The 20,773-nt window shown below is 44.9% G+C and overlaps 1 protein-coding gene across 1 annotated transcript in view; it reads left to right on the top strand.

The window, feature by feature from the left end:
* The first annotated feature begins 445 nt into the window (after nt 1-445).
* stg1 (stargazin-like protein) overlaps nt 446-20,773 on the top strand; it is a 53,450-nt gene continuing 33,122 nt past the window's right edge. The window contains exon 1 of the mRNA XM_084603297.1: nt 446-772. Coding sequence (XP_084459423.1) covers nt 565-772 — 208 coding nt within the window. The 5' untranslated portion in view covers nt 446-564. The remainder of the gene's footprint in view (nt 773-20,773) is intronic.

Below are 20,773 nucleotides of genomic sequence, written 5' to 3'. Positions count from 1 at the left end.
ATAAAACTGAATATGGTACCGAACTTGGAAAACCGATGGAAGAACATATGAGTTAAGCGAAGCGGCAGTCTCTCACTCCAAGAGCGGCCATCAAGCCACATGTGTCTGTATTTCGCTTCTTGTTCTATTCCACACCATGGTTCCTTCCCTTGAAGCCTGGCGTTACGATTCTCGGCGGAGTGACAAGTCCTTTGGGACGCACTACTTCCTCAGCTTCCGCTGCGCGGCGTACTTAGGGATGGTGGCGCTGTCGTCGCCAGAGAGCGCCCCTCCTCCGCGGCGGTGGCAGCGCGGCCGGCGGGAGCGGCGGCAGCAGCAGCAGCAGCAGCAGCAGCTCGGGGCGTCGCAGGACGCGGCGGTGGCGGCGCGGGGACGGACTGCGCTGCTGCGGCGGTGGATGTTCGGCGCTGTAGCCTCGCGGCGGCGGCGGCCGTCGCTCCGCCCGCCCGGGGCCGCTGGCGCCGAGGTAGCTCAACGGGTAGCGTGCTTGCCGAGCCGCTCGCCGGCGGCTGGCCGCTGCCCCTGCATGGCGCGGGAGGAGGCGCGGCGCCCCCCTCGGCCGCCATGTCTCGGCTCAGCGTGCGCGCTCTGCGGGTGCTGACGCCCGCCTCGGCCCTGGCCTCACTCGTGGCCAACGCTATCGCCCTGTGCTCCAACAGCTGGCTGCACAGCACAGAGCTCATGCCAAACCCCAGCTACAACGGATCTGGGGACCGCGAGCAGCTCGCCAAGAACACCGTGTCCGGCCTCTGGAAGATGTGCTTCAACGAACGTGAGCAGCGCCGCCGCTTCCTCTCTCTCTCTCCCCCGTTTCCCACGACTTGCACTTCTCTCGACGCTCCTCCCTTTTTTTTTTTGCATCCCGAAAACCGGGTCAAGCTCTGCTAGGTGCCATGCGACCGTAGCTTCTCCAACTTTCCCCGCCGGTGAGGAGCCCGGCCTGTGCATGTTACGCCCTCTATAAGCTACCGGCCGAAACCTCTCTTCACCTGCCTACTCGTTTTTCCCCGCACCTAAAAGTGGTTGCCACGGGAGGTTACACACTATAATCGCCTGCAACACCCGCGCCCAAAGTCAGCTTAATCAGATCCACTGCGTTTGGCGGCAAGTGATGTGCAAGAGTTCTCGCTTTTCAGTGCGCACGCATACTGAGAGAAATGCCGGCAGGCTTTTGTAGTGAGTCACTTACCAATAACCCGCTTCTATTTTTACTTGCCTTGATGGGAGCCACTGTTGCACGGGTGGTTTTACGTTTAGTGGGTTCATGAAGCGTAACGAAGGCATGCTCCCTGTTTCCTGCAACCTTGCCTAAATGCAACTTCATAGCGCCGAGAGATGAACCCATGTCTATCCAAAACCTCTGAGCGAGTTCAGTGGCAATCGCCTAGTGACACTAAAATTTTCCGCTCTGCTGCCTATTCTGTTCAGTTTTATGGCTGCGAGATACCTCGCGTTATATTTCTTTGTTCTGTGTGGTGCACTTAACGAAGGAAATGATGCTGGAGTGACACACTACCTTTCGAAAGCCAATGTAACGTCACGTATTTTTTTGGTTTAAGCCTCGCGCACCTTCTGTCGTGAAGACAGTATTGTGTACCTCTTGAGATACATCTCGGACACCTCGCTTTTGCCTGCCCCCAAAACCTCCCTTATCTACATCATCATACGGCATAATATATGCTTCCAATTGCATAGCTCTTTTTGTTAGGCCGACTTTCCCGCATTTAGGTTTCGTTATAAGTTCTACTCTTCGACTTCACCCTGAAAATTGTTCTTGTGAAATCGCAAATGAGTCATAGGTGCCCACTTGTTATGATGACGCATGCGTGATCAATCATTGCTGTTCGCGCGGTCGTCGCACGCCACATTTCTTACCCAGATTTTGTTTTCTCGTGACCGCACTGAAAATTTAACTTCAGAACCCTGGAGGCTTAGGATTACTTGTGTAGCTAGAAAACACTGCCAGTGTGTTTAGAGGTGCACGCCGTTTCGTGGGCAAGTGTAGCGTGCACTGTATATATGACCACAATGGAGGTATGGCACAAGTTATTCATGTTGTCCAGGTAAACTTCAAACAATGTGGAACACAAGACGAATAAGGAGGCGTCTTTGCTAGTGCTCATGGGTGTTATCAGTGATAAGACATTACTGCAGTGATGGCGCGAAGAGTTTCACGTTTGGATGTAATAGAAACTTGTAATCTGTTATTGTTTTAGTTTTAAGATTGCCTTTTTTATTATGTCTCAACCAATAAACGCTCATTCCAATTTGTCGTGGCAGTGCATTTTGTGTATATTCTTCCCTTGAATAACAGTCGTGGCTTGTTCCTTTGCAGAATTGACATGTAGAATTAGGTCCCCGAGGTCTTGCTGTGCGGATTAATGCATATTATCTGTCGAGAAAAGGATATTGAGAACCTAAAAATAACCCTTTTAGAGGTAATAAAGAGATGCTTTCTGATATTAGGGTGCAAATCTACTCGACACAGGATTCAAGAGAACTTTGAAATATTCTAATAGAAAGCATAATAGGACAAAGGTGCCAACTGAAAGTGATTGCCTTATATATTCATGTTCTTTTATAATTAAACAAAAATATAAACTTTTCACAATGTACCTTTTAGGGCTGCCATGTTAAAAAATATAAGATAAAAGCTTCAATGTACTTTTCAACCAGTCATTTTTTTTTTCTTTTTTACTTTTAAAAACCTGTCTTTACGTCTTCATGATTGTTTAGTGCGACATTCATGCGTTTACAACAATGAGTAAGCAAAGCAATCTTAGAAGTTGGTTCTCTGGCTCGCGGATATAAAACAGCCAATAGTATCTGCACTAATGGGTGAATGCACATACTGGTACATAAATATGAAATCATCAAATTAGCCCATTTATGTCTGCCTCGATCCTTTAATTTTAACAAACGTAGGTTCTGATTGCGGCATTCACGCAGTAGCTGTGGCAGTTCGCAGCACTACAGAATGTAAGGGCTACGTTGATCAATCAGGATGACACACCTATTGAATACCGTGTAAGTTTGTTGTAGAAACACAGTCACGTTGCAAGCGTCACTATTATTGGCTCAGGCTGCCCTTATCAATCCGTGTGCTGCAAACAGCTCCTGAAACATAGTTGCCGAACGAGGAAGATATCCTAAATAAAAACTAAACTTTTCATTTTCCTATGCCCCTTGAGGTCATTCAAGCAGATATATATCGCTGTACTTCCTTCACAACTGCCAAACACGAAGGAAGAACAGTCTCTGCTCAAGGAGAATTCGAATCACGCTTCCCATTTTAGATAGACGAAATAGATCGTATTTGCAGGGAATCACTCCTCAAAGTCACCTGCTGTCCATCCATCGTCTCTCCTACTGCTGAAACACTGTTACGCTCATCACTTAAAACGCCAAGTTAAGTCTAAACGATAAATAAGTTCTCGTAAAAACGCTCCGCTACAAAATGCTGCACGGTGCTAATTGAATCCCCTCGTAGAAGTAAACAGGAGAAGAACAAAGACTTATGTAAATCAGACGGCTACTTTGTTCAGGTCAGATTGTGCCAAGTAGCCCGGAGAGAATTCTTTTCGCCTTGGCGAGGGCTAAATTGATGCAGTGCCAATTGTCCGTGCCGTCTCTGGCGCAGTTTTGAGCCCAGTCGAAGAAGAATGACGCTTCGCGAGGAGGCAGCGGAGCAGACTAAGTGCAGCTCCGTGAGTGCGAACGCAATTAAGCAAACTTGGTTTCTTTCCGTCTAAATGCAAATGAGGCGCTCCTAGCTCGCGTGCGCGTCTCCTTCTGAGAGTCGCCAGCCGGACTAGCGGCTTCGGGTTCCCACGCGGAAGTGACGAGGCGGAACCACCCATAAATGCACGCGCGAAAGCGGCGCACGTGAACTCCTCGTCTTTGTACCGTAACGAAACCCCCTCTTTGTAGCTTCGAGCGCCGGGAACTCGCGCCGTGTGGCGTTTGTAGATCAGCCACGCTCATAAGTGCACGAATTGAGACGCTTACTCGGCCCGACCACTCCTTCCTTTTCCAAGTATCGCGTTTTCTCGTAATGCCGTCGCGTGCCTCTATCTCTTCATCCCAGGGCGATAGTCTCCCTTCAGTCGCTGTGTACGCCGAAGCTCTGTCAATGCAGGATGAAGGTCCGCAGGTGGCCGAAGTCATTCCGATGTCTCTTTCTTCTTTACCTCCGGCGTTCCTTGCCTTCTCTCACTGGGCGGTGGGTGTGAGACATTTATTCCTTCTCTCATGTTCTCAAAACAAAATTTTATTTTCTCCTTTCGGCGTCAGGAGAAATGAAAAAGAAAAACAGCAGAACGAAAATGCAGGGAGGTTAAGTAAGCGCCAGTCAGTATGCTGCCTTACACGTGGTAAGAGGAACAAATGGGAATGGAGATAATAGAAGAACAAAAAATTAATTTACCAGATGCCCAAAGGCCATTACGTTGAGGGAGCACAGGACGCAAGTTGAAATATTAAAGTCTGGACTGAACTATGAGGCCTATAAGAACTCTAATAACGAAATCGCAGCTTTCCGTAGGGATGAAATTACCAGATCGTTTGCTACATAGCATTTTACTGACGATCACTTTTAAAGAGCGACCAATGCTCTGAACGTTCTTCGTGCTATGCTTGTAAAATCGTTTTAAGCTATCAGCTTTGATGTTTCGCTTGGTGCGCCTGAGCGGGCGAAATATTGAAAGTGCGTAGCGTGCCGCATATGCCAATGCCGTACTCTCCATTTCTTTGGCAATATAGTTGCTGGTCACAGTATGTAGTTTTCAGTATCAATGCACAGAAAGAGTCCAAACAGAAAAAGCCCGCTCAGGTTATCTGTTATTCTTATTAGTTTAAAGTGTACATTATTTACTTTCCCTTTATTGTTGTCCACAGTTGAAACAACGAGAAAGTCTTTTTCTGTTCTACTGGTACTCTGTACTCACAACGAAATGCATTATTCTCGAAAGAAAAATGCACAGTTTGTTTTGGCCAGTGGGTAAAAACAATGAAAGTGTAACAACAGTGGAATGCAATCAAAATATAAGTTTATGATCCAGCATCGGTGAATGATAATGGGTGAAGATGACACGTGTTTTGTTTTTGTTTTTCATTTGACAATAAAACAATTGGCGTAATGTACGCCAACTCAAAACATTTTGTGTATCGTCTGAACATATGGTTCGTATGGAACACTTATTGGATCGAAATAGCTAGTAAAAAAAATTTCCCACCCAGGACGGCACCCACTGGACTACTCACGTTTGAGAGCTACAGTGTAAAGAATGCGGTCTATAACGACGAATATAAACAAGGGATAAAATAAATCTTACTGTAATTATTTCATGTTAACATATGTGCCTTGTCGGGCCCACCTTAACTGTACTTCCCGTCACGAGCCCCAGTACTGTTCAAGAAGTATATACGCTTTAAAAGTTACAACAGCGGTCACTGACTACCGCCACAGGGTTGAAGTTGAAGAAGGGATTAAAGTCAGCAAAGCATCGATGTATGAAAGCTTCACCCAGGCTGCAATCGCACGTCCTTGAAGATGATTCCAGACTAAGTTACATGTCATGTGTGTTTATGACGTGTGCATATATGAGGCAGTAACACCTGACCTATAATGTGCACTTTTATGAACTAAAGGTCGGTAGTGCTAGTAAACAAGCGTTTATGTTTCAAGGCCGTTCCCTACCAGTTATTAATGTATTTGATCACAATTCACCGTTTTCCAGTAGGAATTAGGAAACATTTTAGAAGCCAGAAAGGACCAATTTTGGAGAACAGAGGCGAGATTCTAATCCTAATAAAAGTAGTTCTTAACTGCGCAAACACGCACATCGCGTGTTCAAGAGCAACTGCCATTGCGTACCATTTTGGTGGTGGTGTTTGCTAAATGAACTTTCGGCGAGAGCTGCAAGGGAGCAATCAATCAGTCAGTCGGTCGCTCGCTCGCTCGCTTTCTGGGCCAGGTAAAATGAGATCATTCAGGCAAAGCCAGATCAAGTTATTCCAAGCCAGGTCAAGTCGAGCCAGTCAGTCAAATCAATCAGTCAAGTTGGTTCGCTCCGTAACGTCAGACGGTCGTTCGAAGTTGAATCAGCCTCCTTTTATATCACTTTTAAAGAGCGTTTAATAGGGTACCACCTTGTTTGTCGCTGTTTCACAGATCCCAGTTCTGTAGGTCAAATGCGCAATACGCTACAAGGAATCATGAAATTTCCCCTGTAGGTATCACAACCATCTTTACCTTCAGTCTTGTTAATCCACTACTCTACAAAGGCATTCTTTTCTGTAATCTCCGATGACGCGAGTACATAGTGCCAGCCGTTAAAACAGTGTCTTAAGGTAATTTTTTTATCAATATCCGTCTCGGTACCTCGTTTCATGATGGAGACTTGCTAATAGTTACACGACGGCACTCGTGGAAACGCGTTTTTCTCAGTGCGGTCACGTGTTTATGCCCTATAGCTAACAAAGTGAGAGGCTTAAACCTTCGCTAACCATTATTTTTCCTAAACGGCGCCGTCACTTTCCTTATATCATCGTGATATGATGTATCGCACGGAGTAGTCTTCGTAGCCAGCAAGAAAACTGCTTATAAGAAAATGACACGAGAGGACGCCTTGGGCGCAAGTCTCCTTCGCCGGGCCGATACGTGCAGGTCGGCTGCGAGCTAGGTGATCATCGGGGTGGGAAAAACGCAGCGGGAGCCGAGTTACTGCTGCTACGCCCCTCCGCGGATAAGGAGAGACAGAAGAAGAAGAAAAAGAAGGTGGGCAGCAGCAAAGTCCGGAGAGCAGCAGGGCGGGAGATTAGGCGAAGCGCCACCTGGAAGTAATGAGCAGTGACACGAGAGGCGAAGAAGCCGAACGCGCGCGCGACGTGTTTCGTCTGCGGAGCGCGAGAAAAAGGAGGCCGGGGGCTCCGGAGCGAAGCCGGCTGCAGCGCCCGAGAAGACGAGATATAAGCTCGCCTTGCCCACGGCCGCAGTTGGCTGCAGCGCTGTAGAGAAGGCAGCATGTCCCGTGGCTACTGCTGTCCGAAGTAGTTGGAAGAACACGCCGAGTGTGGCCGTTTCCTTTGATGGGTAACGGCATATGTCACACAAGGATTTATTTACATTGCAATGAATTCCGTTGCAGATAACAGTGTTCCTTGTGATGTGATTTACTCTTATCAGGCTTTAGAGAAAGTTTTCATAGAACATTTGGTATTTAATGTCCTTCAGGTCTATATTCCGAGTTTCGACCATTTCTGTTCTTCCATTAGATACCATCGGATTTGCTTCGATTATTTCAACTTCTGTACTCCGTTGACTTCCGCCTTATATAAAGACTTTAATCGAATAACATTATTTTATATGGATTCTGAATCCTTCATCTAAAGCTGCTGCAAGAGATCTACGAGCTTTTCGCCCTTAAAGAAAACACTGTCACTGCCTTTAATAAGGTAGGATCACAAAATTTTCTCACGCTCGAGCTCGAGGTTACATCAGCTGTGTATTTCTCCTGCGCTCTTCACAGATACATTCGCGCACATCGGCACGGGTGTCAAATACGGGTCATCGACGCCAACACGAAAGCACTATACCCTTTGCCGGTTCGACGTAAGAGGAAGTACATTTAAATTTAGAAAGAAAACAGCGTACAACCCGATCGAAAATGGCCCAACTTTCTGGGGCTCCTAGTTTCCTTGGGGAATGGGGACAAGGGAAGCGGTTTTTAGACTTCCTCCAGATCTACTGCCACCTTTCCAGCAAAGGGTATCATCACCGTGTCAGTCAACTCAGAGGTCGTTGGATTACTCTTTGTAGGACTTTTCATTGGTTGCTCTTATTTTCACACTAAGTTGTCTAGTTTGCATCCTGACCAGACATACTTGATCAAATGCTTTTATTCCAAGACTTCCGTCTAGTCTTAGTAATTACAGATGGAATAAACACTTCCTGGTTTAGTTTGGTTTATGAGGTTTAACCTCCCAAAGAGACTCAGGCTACGAGAGGCTCCGTAATGGAGGGCTCCGGAAGTTTCGACCACTTGAGGATTCCTAAAGTGCACTGACATAGCACAACACACGGGTGCATGGCTTTTAGCCACCATCGAAAATCGGCCGCCGCAGCCGGGATGCGATCCTGTATCCTCGGTCACAGTAGTCGAGCGCCGTAACCATATTGCACTGCCGTGGTGGGAATAAACCCTTCCTGCCTATTTAGTTTTGCCCCTACAACAAGGAACTCAACGTTCACCGAGTAGTATACCAAAGCATCTTAAATGTAGCCACCCTGCACAGCACGAATTTTTCGTGTAATGATTTCGTGCTGTTTTGATTAACAATTTTCGATTTCTCTAGCTTAGCATCATTCATTTCAGCCCTTCCAGTTGTGGCGTCTCTCGAATAGATATTGTGCGGTCTTCATCAAACTTTTGTTACCGCTGCGGCAACACACTCTTGAGAAACGAGCTATTCTTGAAGATCGATGCAACGTTTTTCACCCTTTCGCTGCGTCGCTTTGTCCTCTTCCATACTGCTTGTCCCTTCGCGCACAAGGCTAACGCTTGACATAGATAGCATTGTTTCGAAACAATGGCATCCCGGCAAATGGCTCGCTAAAGCGAGGCGCTTACCAGTTGGGGCGGCGCAGTGGTTAGGGCGCTCGACTACTGTTCCCAAGGATGCGGGATCGAATCCCGGCCCCTGCGCTCGCTTTTCGGTGGAGGCGAAAAGCAAGTGCCCGTGTTCTGGGCGATCTCAGAACACGTTAAAAAGCCCCAGGTGGTCTAACCATCCGGAGCCCTCCACTACCGCGTCTCTCATAGCCTGTGTCGCTTTGCGACTTTAAACCCCAAAACCTAAACCAAACCGAGCCAACCAACTCGTTAAAGCGGGTGCAGAGCGTTTTCCTTCCGTTTTCTGAAGCGAAGAGCGCTCAGAGACGACTTTGCCTGCATTGACGGCGGAGTTATCTTATGTCCATAACTTTGCGTCCTGCAACGCACTGTGAAATGTTTATGGCAGCTATAGCCAAAAATCTCTATCTCTAGAACTTCATTACTTCTTTGTATACATGCCCGATATATATGCATTCATCCGTGAATGTATGCGCAGCTAGGCATGGCTCACTTCTGGGAACAAAAAACTTCATATGCACAGGAGACGCAGTGACAAAAGTACTACTTTTTCGTAAGGTTGTTTATTGTAGTGTCTTTATTTTTTGTGCCGAAAATATATCAGCTCGTTTACTTATTTCGGTAAGCGGGAGCAAGGGGTGCCAGAGAGATTCATGGGACGTGGCATGAGGAGCTCATTTTGGATGCGGTGTTCGTCTCTATGAAATAAGTATAGAATTATGCTGCTGTTTTCGCAGAAGCCTATTTTCTAACGTTCTAGCCAGCACGCAGGTGCAACAAAGCGTGCGGCTAGGCCTCAGCACTACAGCCAAGGGACAAATGAAGTCAGCTTCGTGAAGGTTTGCCAATAAAGCGGCTTTTTCTATGCGTACAGTGAACTTAACGTAGCTGCTGGTCCCGTGCACTGAATGACAATGCACTCACACTGTGCCGTCAAGCGCAGGTGTTACATACCGCTATATTGGCCAACAAAGTTCAGATTGTGCTATCTTATTTCGGGAAGTTTTGATCCTTTCTTCTTTTACCCCGAACGTCTTCAATGGAGACGTGACTCCTCTTAAGCAAAAAGAAAAAGGGTACTGCAAATACATGAAGAACAGGTGGATAAATGTATTCTCAGTCCTTACTGTCCTCTTTTCAAAATCAGCAGCAATCTTGCATTGGATACAAAATTCAACATGCCAGGGCACATCTGTACTATGAGGCAAGTCACAGAAGAAGACTTCTTATTTCAGACACTGAGTTTTTGTCCATATCGCTCATATCGAATATGGCCGACGTGGCCAGAGTCGAGCTCACGGATTCGATCTGATATAGAGTGTGCTTTATTGCAATGAAAAAAAAAAGGGGGTGATGCAGCCACTCAATTATCACTGTCTCTAAAGCATTTTGGCTATTTGTCGTGGCCTCCTGCTTACATTCATTTTTACTCTATCAGCTAGGAGATTATTAAAATAATGACGGATTGATTTATTTTTAAGTGGGGCTGCTCAACTAATCTCAACTTATCTCATCATGAACTTCAAAGATTGAGGTTCAAATACTCTTGTTTGATGTGATACCGGTAAAGAACAATGAAAGTGAACTTTGCTCTATTTAGTGGAGGTGATGTGTGTAGGCTCTTAAAGCATAACGCGCTTCGATAAGCCAGGAAAACACTTCATGCTGGCGTATAATGTAACAGTCCACTTTTCCTAATTCAGCGTCACTCTTTGTTGCTCAGTCGTGTCACTAGCAGCGTTCGAAGAAATAGTCTCGTGTTTTGGATCTTGTTTCCAGTCAAATTCACGCTTAGCAAGTGCAACCTGCTTAGGGTGAGAGAAACATGAATTTATTACTGGTCCATAACTGGTCCATGTCCTTCACGGCCAGTTTCTCACGATTGGTACCCGCGTTTATTTTTGCCGTCGAGAGGACATCGGCCCGCCATATCCGAGGGGAAGAACATGTATTTCAAGTGGAGAAACGAAAGCACTAGATTGACAGGATCACAATGTAATTTCGAAGCCAGTCCACTCAAACTCGGGAAAAGCCCCATCAGAAACTCAGCGCCAGCTTTCTCCCACGCTTAGTAAATGGAGGCCGCTGCACCGAATCATTGAGGCGGACAACGCTTCGTCCCCTTCTGGTGGCGCGATGGGCGGAGGACGAGGTGGAAGGAAGAAAAAAGAGAAAGAGAGAGGAGACGGAGAGTCCCGCTGCTGCTGCTAGAAGTGTAGAGCAAAGAGATGTACAAAACTCACTGGGCGCGCCTCCGCCTAATGCTATTAGCACCGCCGTCGCGAGAATATCTGGGAACAAATAAAGAACGCAGCAGCCGGAGGAAAGTGGACGAAGAAGGAAAGAAAGAAATGCATTGGGAGCCGCGTGGGACCCAGCAGCTCTGGTCCTATTGATCTCCCCGAAGGCTTGGGACGCTTTAGTCTTCGCCCCGGTGGAGGAAGAAGAAAGAAAAAAAAAGCAAGGTAGAAGAAGGAGTAGAAACAAACAAGGCGTCGAACACAGTGCTCACCAAGACACTCGGCTTTCTCCGGACCCGCTGCTGCGATTCTAGAACAGCGCCTGTCCTGTGGCATTGGTTGACGACAAGGGGTGTCGTGTGCGGTGCTGTTTTACCTGCGCGCGCCGTCTTTTGCACCACCGGCAGATTCGGACGCTTCGAGAATTTCGGGCTGCGTCGGGGTACGCGTGAAAATGGCACGTTGGCGTGCGGTGAGCTTTGGAGAAGATGGTTAGAGCTTGGGGGCGTCGATTTTGTGTATCAGCTGCTATACGCCTGCAAAACGCAAATGCAATCGCGTTGTTCTTGAGAGGCCGTGAATGCAACAAGCTGGCTTCGCTGCACGCCCGTACTGTGCCCCACCATGCATCCGTATTCGTGCTGCATGCATTGTAAATAATGCCATGGCGATTGTTTCAACAAATACAAGCCCCGCATACATGTACTAAGGCACTGTCACCGCTGCTCATCTCTGGTCATTTTCCTTAATGCAGGTCTCCGTATTTTTGACTACTTCTTCAGCGCGCTCCAGATTGCAAAAAAAAAAAAAAAAAAAAAAAAGCTTTTTTTTTTCACCATTTTCTGGTATTTGTACCGCCATTTTTGTAACTACAGCTCCACATAGACGTAATAAGGTGCTATCATTCATTTCTGGTCATTTTGCTTTATGCAAGTCTCCATGCGTATCTTCGGCTCTTCTTCAGCGCGCCCCAGACTGAAAAAAAAAAGAAAAAAAAAGCACTTTTTTTTTTCCTTACTATTTTCTGGCCTTGCACCCACCAGCTTTGCAGAGTTATCCACCGGACTGTCTATTATTTCTGCGGGGCGAAAAAGCTTTGTTTACCGGGCTAATGTTAGTAGTGTCATCTTTAAAAATACTGGCATTGTATCTTTGATGCCTTCCCGATTAAGAAGAGGAAACAGTTACGAGGATGATGCAGTAGGTGAAGTAATAAAGTAAAACAAAATGTGCCTTGTTTAGATCAAAGATATGGCAACATAGACAGAACACCCACATTTCATCTCAACTCTGCTAATATTCAAATAGTACAAGATAAGTGTTTCTGCATTGCGCTCGAGATGTATATGTACTGAAATGCTCACATATACCCAGTTGCAGCTAAACATTCGCCTCTTTAAGTTCCCCGTTCGAACGGCGACATTCCGTTCTCGTAAGCATCTAACGTCTCATCGATAATATTTTGTTTACTTCATCTATGAGCTATTATTGCCTTGTGTTTGGCACTACTTTGTCAAATATTACTAAAAATTACATAATACAAATTAAGACTATTCGTGCAGTTATAGCACTGCACACGAAATCCACACTGGTTCTCTGTTTAAGGAAATGACAGTTCTCACATTTCCTGACATTTATAAAGTACCGCTCAGCGAGCGTTACAGTAGATCTATTTGATAGAATAACGACATTTCATGTGGTATGGCAAGTCTGTCTCAAACGACACGCACGCTATAATGAGCACTAAGAATTACCCCAATCATGCACAAGCTATGTATTCCAGAGCAATGTACCCATAACGTCTAAGTAAGGATTATGTCTTGTGACCCCAATACTGGCTTTCAGCGTATCTCCATTTTTGAGCTTTTTTCTTATTGATCTTTGTTTTTCTTGTAAGTATCCTTCTGCTGTCTCTAATTCGTGCCACATCTTTAAATGACCGCCTTTTGCCAATACCATGTATGCCCGCAGTATAGTTAATAACAGCAACAGTAGAACTGACCTTACTCAGGAATTGAGTCTCATTACTACCAATTTATGTTTGACAATCGGTTCTATTCTTATACGAAAATACGTCATGGTTTATTGAAGAAACGATGATTTCTCGTAACTGTTTCAGGAAGATGACGAGAAATATGAGTTAATGATTAACGAGGCTTGCAATTATCAGTTTAGTTTTAAAGAAATCATCTGATAGGAAAGATGTGCTGTATTGGTCTCGTGCACCATGTAATTAATTGGGATTGGCCGTGGTACGTCCGCGAAAATAAAGTGACAGTGTTAGTAACCTCCGCCTTTCAAGTCATGATAGCTTAGCAGTGCTTTTGTGGCTTTTATGCTGGAACGACGTAAATAGTTCCTGGCTGCAAATCTGGCTGTTTTGTTCATCGCACCCTCTAGTTAGTTGGTTCGATAAGAGTTTAAAAAAATCGTATTCTGTTCTAATTCCACGGTCTGAAACGTGCCGTTGAGCAGACAAGTTGACAGCAAAATAAAGTTGACGGCGTGACGAGAAAAAACAGGATTGGTCGAAAGGGTTGTAACGTCACAAGCAATTTACACTGATTGTACATCAGATAAGTTGTGTTTATAAATACGGCCGCAACATGCCGCTGACGTCATTATACAAATATAGATAGATGGATTTATTGAAAGGAAAAGCAGAGAGGTTGGCCGGAATAATAAATAAACCTTGTCTCCACCGGAAATTGAACCCTGATCTCTTGGCGTTCACTTTGAGGTAGTACATACAAAGGTAACGAACTGCCATTGACACCAAGGATAGCATAGTGGATCTTTTATAACCCCCCTCCCCCCCCCCCCCCCCCACACACACACACTTCCCTCCTCTTATAAGGCCACCGATATAAAGAGAACGAAGACTCACTAACAACCTAAGCCAAACGGATCCTTTCCAATCGTTTATCTCCATGATTAAATTGTGTATTTAGCATTGATCAACACAAAGTAGGTATGAGTGGTTGTTCGCTACCTTTTGCATGTACATACCTCAAACGTCCTTACTCCATGTAAAAATATTGTCACAATAAAAGGAGCCGAATTAAGACATGCGAGTAGACGTTGTACAGATGTACAGGGACGTGCAGGCCGACCCAGGAAGCGTTCTTCCAATGTTCAAACCAGGTCCAGACCGAACGCTCTTCACGCTACAACAACCACTTAGTTGTCGTTTCTGCGCATCGTGGAGGCCGCGTGGTGCTAGACATGTGACAATATGAAGTAACCTTAACCGCGCTGAGAAAAAAAAAAAAAAAAACATGTTCACTTAGACGAGAATCTAAACTTTCATAATTAGGCCATTATTCAAAAATGCTACCCTAGGCTATCCAGACACTTTTTTGTATGTGTGCTTGGGAATAGAGCCAGAAAAAAACTCAGAAATTACGATCACATCACCGCACAGGGGAGCGCAATACAAGCCCATCATATCCCAACACTACACCACCGTCACAAATATACAAAACTGCGGGAGGCCCGCATATATGGAGGCACATTGATTTTGAAGATCATGGTGATTGAGTAAGTTTGTCGATCATACGGTTTTTTCCACAGACCATTTAGTTTCAGCACCAACAACAGGTCCCAAGGCATAAAATAACTTCCCTCAACGGGCAACAGGCGAAAATATGATACTGCACGATGTGAATTCAAGGTCCTCCTTAAATGTTCGTTGTAATTCGTCGTAATATATCCCATAACAGAGCAGCCTCACGGCACAGAATAAAGAAAAAATTATCAATGGTGTTCGGCGGATTTCGCAAACGGCAGTTCAACGTCCATGGCACTTATATATTCTTACGCTGAAGCCATGCCTTGACAGACAACATCCACGTGTGCAGTTTAATGAAGAACATATTTGCACTAGATTTAATGCACACTCGCTTGCACGTTTTAAATCCCTAGCATCAAGACACCCCTTATGATGGTGTCCATACGAAGCTTAAGACAACAAAGGCTCACTAACAACCGGAGTCATGTTTCTTCTAGAGAGATCATGCTGGTAATCTAGAGAAAAGCGCGCAGTAAAAGAACTGAGGGTGTCGGCAAATTCCTTAAGGAATCACCATAGAGTCATCGCGGAAGTCAGCGCAGTCAGTGCAAACTATTCAGGCAAATGAGCCCTTAGCTGCCTAATTAGCACAGCTACTGACAAGATGAGGCTTGCCGCTTTGAACAAAAATAAAAACGCGAGACAAGCTGACGCAAGAACAAGTGAACAAGCACTACTCTGCCAGACTTCTTAGTAAAAAAAAAAAAAAAAGCACGGCGCATGGGAGCTAAGTGACAGCACCGCATGGAGGCTGCGAAAATTCTGTGCATTTAGCTTCTCTCTTCTTTTTTTTTTTTTTTTTTTTCACAGCGCCGATCACGCGGCCGAGAAAATGTTGAAAAGTTTGGCCAAGTTCTTTTAAACTTGATGACAGGGCATACATTTTGTTTGACGGGAGAAAACATGCTCGACTTTATTAACTTCCAGCGTAACACGTGGGGTGACGACGAAGAAAAGATTTTTAGACGTTCAGCTCTGTATTTTTTTTTCATCCTTGCCTCGCGTGTCGCGCTTGATTTCAGGCTGTTGACGTGCTAACAAACACCGCTACTTTTCCTTGTGTTCTGATGATAAACTTATATTAGAATGGCTCTTTTAAGGGAACCTGTTTTCGAGCTCCCGAGTTCGCAAACAATGGACTGTGCATGAATTCTGATGATTGAATGTTTTCTAGCGCGAAAATGAAATATACAGCAAATTACTGATCGTATTTGTTACTTAAGACTCCGATAAACTCATAAGAATGACGCAGCAAGAGCTTATTGAACTAGCTCAGAAGATAATTAGTTAGAAATCTACGCGCGCAGAGTGTGCTGAGCTTGTTCCCACTTGTGCACGAATCACCTCAGAGCACTGCAAATAGGTCTGCGCATTGAAAATTAAATTAGCGCTGCCGTTTAGAACATATGAAAGACGGGCATTTCCATTAATGCGGTCAAACGCAACGCCGACCAGAAACATAAATTCAAGTTCTCACTCAAAGAGGAAGTGAGGAAAAGTATGGGCGAAAAAGAAGTAGATAAGAACAGTGAACTCAGTGTATAAAAGAAAATTCGAGCCACCCCTTTATCTGAGTGTGTGCCGGAAAGCTTCTCCTGATGAAATTAACCTCTTTAAAGGCTGCTCTCTTTTTAATGGAGAAAAAAGCAGAGGTTCTGAACACCTGGGTTACGACTCTTTAACCTTGTTTCTACGACAATAAAACTTTATAAAAGGACACAATGAAAACAGGATATAGACAAACTGGACTGGGAACAAAATGTTTTCAGTTACGAAGTAACATTGAAGTAGCATAAAAATGATGGCAGCTTTGAATGTGCTAGAGATTGAGCTACAGATCTCCTCAAGGGGTTGCGCAAAATTACAAGCGATAAAAAGCAAACACGTCACATCACATACACCGCGGCACACAAGTCTTGATCATGTCTCAGGCAACAAAGCACTCCCATGTGCACATGGCGCTGGTTCACTTTGATCGCAAATAACTCCTACGCATTATTTCATTCAGTAGAGTCAACGCAGCTAATAATCATTCACTCATTTGGCGGGTTCTAGGGGATGAACCCAATTCATAATATATCATGCCTTTTCCTGCAAACTACATAGGGACCATCCGAACGTCGTCTCTAACACCTCCCACACTGACATTGCAGAACGCATTCATGGCTGATTAGGCATCCAGTGACAACTGCCTACCAAAGTGACTGTAATATTCTATCGTCGCACTGTGATGCCGGGGGAGCAGTTCGCACTTTCAGACCGCCTATTAAAACGTGCGATCTCCGTCCCAGTGAACCGCACCGTCTAAAAGCCGCAACTTCCTCCACTACCTACGAGAGGAACTGATGTTTCTACGGAAAAAACAAGCGCCCCGCCGTGGTGATGCAGTGGTTAGGGCGCTCGACTACTGTGCCCAAGGATGCGGGGTCGACTCCCAGCCTCGGCGGCTGCTATTCGACGGAGGCGAAGAGCAAGGCATCCGTGTGCTGTGCGGTGTCAGTGCACGTTAAAGAATCCCAAGTGGTCGAAACTTCCGGCGTCTCCGGATCCATTACGGCGTCTCTCATAACCTGAGTCGCTTTGGAACGTTAAACCCCACAAACCAAACCAAACCAGAGAAAAACAAGCGAACATCCTTAACCGATGAGAACTTAGCACGGTGATAAAAAGTCAGCAATACGTCGCTAATAACGAAGGGCAGCCGCACGCGACTAATTCACGAGACTGGACCGAGACCCACACCGTCCGGCCGAGGCCGGCAGCTAGCATGTAGTGTACTACATTACTTGATTAAATTACACTATCGGTAGCGGGAATTCCAAATCACCTTCGTCACGGTGCAGGCCGCGAGGGTCGCTGGCCGTGCTTTCAGAAAACATGACCACAAATATTTTTGCTTGAAAAGACGACGTGCTTTTCAGCCAAATATGTTTAACTCAAAAATTTCGTGGCCTTAACTACAGAGGTATCTTGAATGGCAAAAAAAAAAAAGAAAGAATGAGAAGTATACAACCAATTATTTTCCTCCTGTCTGTACTTATCCACAATAAGAATTTTGGCGCATCACTCCCACTCCCCTAGTTGATGTCAATAGCACTTGATTCAAGACTGATGTCGAGCCTAGCAATCACGCATGTAAGATGGTCTTGGTGCTTGTTAGGCACAAAAAAAATATGGCACAAATCGGCCATATTTTGAAAAATAATATCTTGGGTTACGTCGCCGAGTTCCATTCATGCCGCGTAGATGTTAACCTACTGAAAAGCTCCCTTACTTTCTTACATCTGGCTTTGCTATAGCCTCTATCACAACAAAAGCCAACCCATCAACAGTACCTCATCACAGCTGCGGCGTACGTATGCATTACTATTCTGCACGCATCCTTCATAAAGACTCAAAGAGACCCACCAAAATGCCAAAATACGGTGGAATGCGCGCATTCGTTTCCGCGGGGAAGCATAACGTCTTGGGAACGGCTTACCTGAGACATTGGTCACCGTCACCGACAGCCGTCGCATTCGCGCTACTCCTACCTGAGTCGTTTAATATCTGCTTGATAGGAAAAAACATATTAACTCTTCAAATGTTATAGAGTTTTGTACTTAAATTTATCAGCTCCAAATACTGTATGTTTGTACGCTCTTGAAAGGCTTGTGCTAACATAGCCCGTTGGTATTTCTTGCGATTCTGCTTCATTCGAGTTTTTCGAGTGTATTGCGGCATGTTTGTTTTCTGAAAATTTTCTTTTTTTTTTCACCGTGTACTTTTCTTTTAAATTTCATTCTGAGTTCACTCTATTTTTTCTTTTCTCTTGCTCCTGATGTGCTCCCTATAAGGCGCTAAGAGCTATACTTATACTCTAGAAGGTTTATCATAGGCAACATTAGATTGGCTAGCCACCCCAGTAATGTGAAGTAATTTGCCGAACTCCCGGAAAATGATGGCTGTTGCTGCTGTCGAAGTGTAACTTTAAATAATAGAAAAAAATCTAATGTATGAATTACTTATTGTGATATGCTATGCAATTTAACTCGTTAAATTTATTTCCAACATTACCAGTCTGCACATTCAAGTTCTAAGTCTCAGAAAAAATAGCATTCAGATACTTTAGCGGAGACCTCAGTTTTGCTTATACCACGTAAAAGCTCTTTATCGCGCTCAATTTGCTTACTTTTAGCTCGAAAAACTATGACGCTTGTGTCAGTTTCTTAATTAATTATCTTGGTTCTAGTTAGCAAGCGTTTCAGTAATTGTTTTCTACCTTTCATTACTTCGTTAATATTTCTACCGGTGGTAAGCGTTGTTACATCATCGGCAAAGGCAGTGAGATGTACCGAAGTGTGAACTGAAATCAAGACACATATACTGGGTGACTTCCCTGTAGAATGCTGTCACTGACCGCATTGGTAGCTGACAAACATTATTATATAAAACAAGGTACGCGTGGTAACTCATGTAAGGTTCTGTTAAGGAGACACTGGTACTTCTAATGCCATAATATATTACCCTTTAGGATATATATTGCGATCGAATAAATCAAATGCTACAGTGAAATCAGCCCATTATACCCCAGGAACAAGAAGCCTTTCATTTATTGTTGTCGAAGAGCTTTAAATACAATTTTGTGTCGCCATGGACATTTCAGTAATTTGTTCTTCCTGAAACCAAACTGACAGCCTGATAATAAAGGATGCTTAGTCAGGAACTTATTTTTACCTGTGTAAGCAATTCTGTCAAGACTTTCAGAGGGTATAGGAAGAGCGAGCGTAAATTCGCTTTTAATTCGTTATACCTGCAATGGCCTGGCTTTGTGCATGGCGACGACTTTAGCGCCCTATATTAGTATAGAAAATATGCTGCAACTGAGAAAAATGTAGATGTATCTGAGTGTCTAGATTGTGAGATTAATTATGTAAATGAATTGTTTGATTAACAAACAATTTTACCTTGTTTCAAACTGTAGTTCGAATGTTAGAGCACGTGCGAATTCACTGTCGCCTGTGGAGGGCGTAAAAATTTCCGACGATTACGCTACTTCCTAATGCGAAATTTGAGCGCAGCTGTTCCAGTTTTTCGATAGATTGAAGCAAAGAATTCGAACAAGACATGTATGTACAATTGCAGACATTTTTTTATTTTTCACACATATTTTTTTTTTTTTTTTCAAAAATTACTCCACTAACAGTTCTTGACTAGTCATGAAGGAAGCTTTGTGGTCGAGGAAATGAAGAGAGATATTGAATTATCGAGAGGCTGCGGGAGGCAGCGCATGGGCTCGTAGGAACGTTGCGCGGGGAAGAGATAGCAGCGACTGACTGACACCGCTGACGCCGCTAGCGAGTCAAGTAAACGTCGCTCTGCGTTTCGGCTTGGGATGCACGCACTTTAACCCGCTGACGCCGAGCGGCGCTTCGGCAACCGGAGAAAACCGGGGGAAAAAAAAAAAAGGGGGGGGGGGGGGAGTACACGCAGCGGCGAACGGTGGCAGGAGGAACGCGCGCTGCCCCGGCTGCGGAGCTGGTTACGAGGGACAACGCCGACGGCGACGGCAACGGCGACGGCGACGCGAAACGCAGGAACGGGCGCCAAAGCGCTGCGCTCTATAAGCATTCAGGTACATTAAGGCTGGTTCACATGAACGCGATTGAGCGAACTGTGCGGCGAGCGGCAGCGACAAGAGAGAAAAATTCCCAACCTGATGGAACTGCGTCGCTCTCACTGCTCGAGCCGCCGCAACAGGTGAAAACAGGTTTTTGAGTCGCCACGGCAGAAATCGCTAGCGTTTTTGCTTGCATGTGCACGGTAGGCGTATTGTTCACATAAAGCGAATGAGGTGCACATAGAACAGGTTATATTTATAAATATTTATTCAACACGATTAAGAGCTATTTTACGGGGCTAACTTTGTCGTTATGTGCTAACGAGAGCCCAATCAATGTGGGATGGTGCTTCAAAATTTCACATATAGTTTTCACCAGCTGTTCCTAGGCTTTGAAATTTCAAATATCAAAGCCTCAGATACCGAAAATATTTCAGATGGCAATACAGCAATAATGATTTGCGCATTTAATCCCTCTACTTGGATAGAGTTCACAAGTGAGTAGTTTATAAACGTGCCTCTTTTTATGAACTTTGCGTATAGATTTTGTCCAGCTTTCTTTTTTTCTGTTGCGAATTTGATGCGAGGTCTTTTTGCTCTTGCGCTTTTAGGCACATATTTCAGAAAGACATCCATTTTAAATGAGTCTGAACTTTCCAATCGGTGCATCGTTTGTGGTATTCACGTCTCTAAATAGAATAACTTGATGTTCAAAAGTGATTTACGAAAG

Source organism: Amblyomma maculatum, chromosome 5, assembly GCF_055883805.1.
Source record: "Amblyomma maculatum isolate TAMU_Amacu chromosome 5, ASM5588380v1, whole genome shotgun sequence".
NCBI lineage: Eukaryota > Metazoa > Arthropoda > Arachnida > Ixodida > Ixodidae > Amblyomma > Amblyomma maculatum.
The sequence above is the reverse complement of the archived record's forward strand: the minus strand, read 5'-3'. Positions and strand labels throughout refer to the sequence as shown.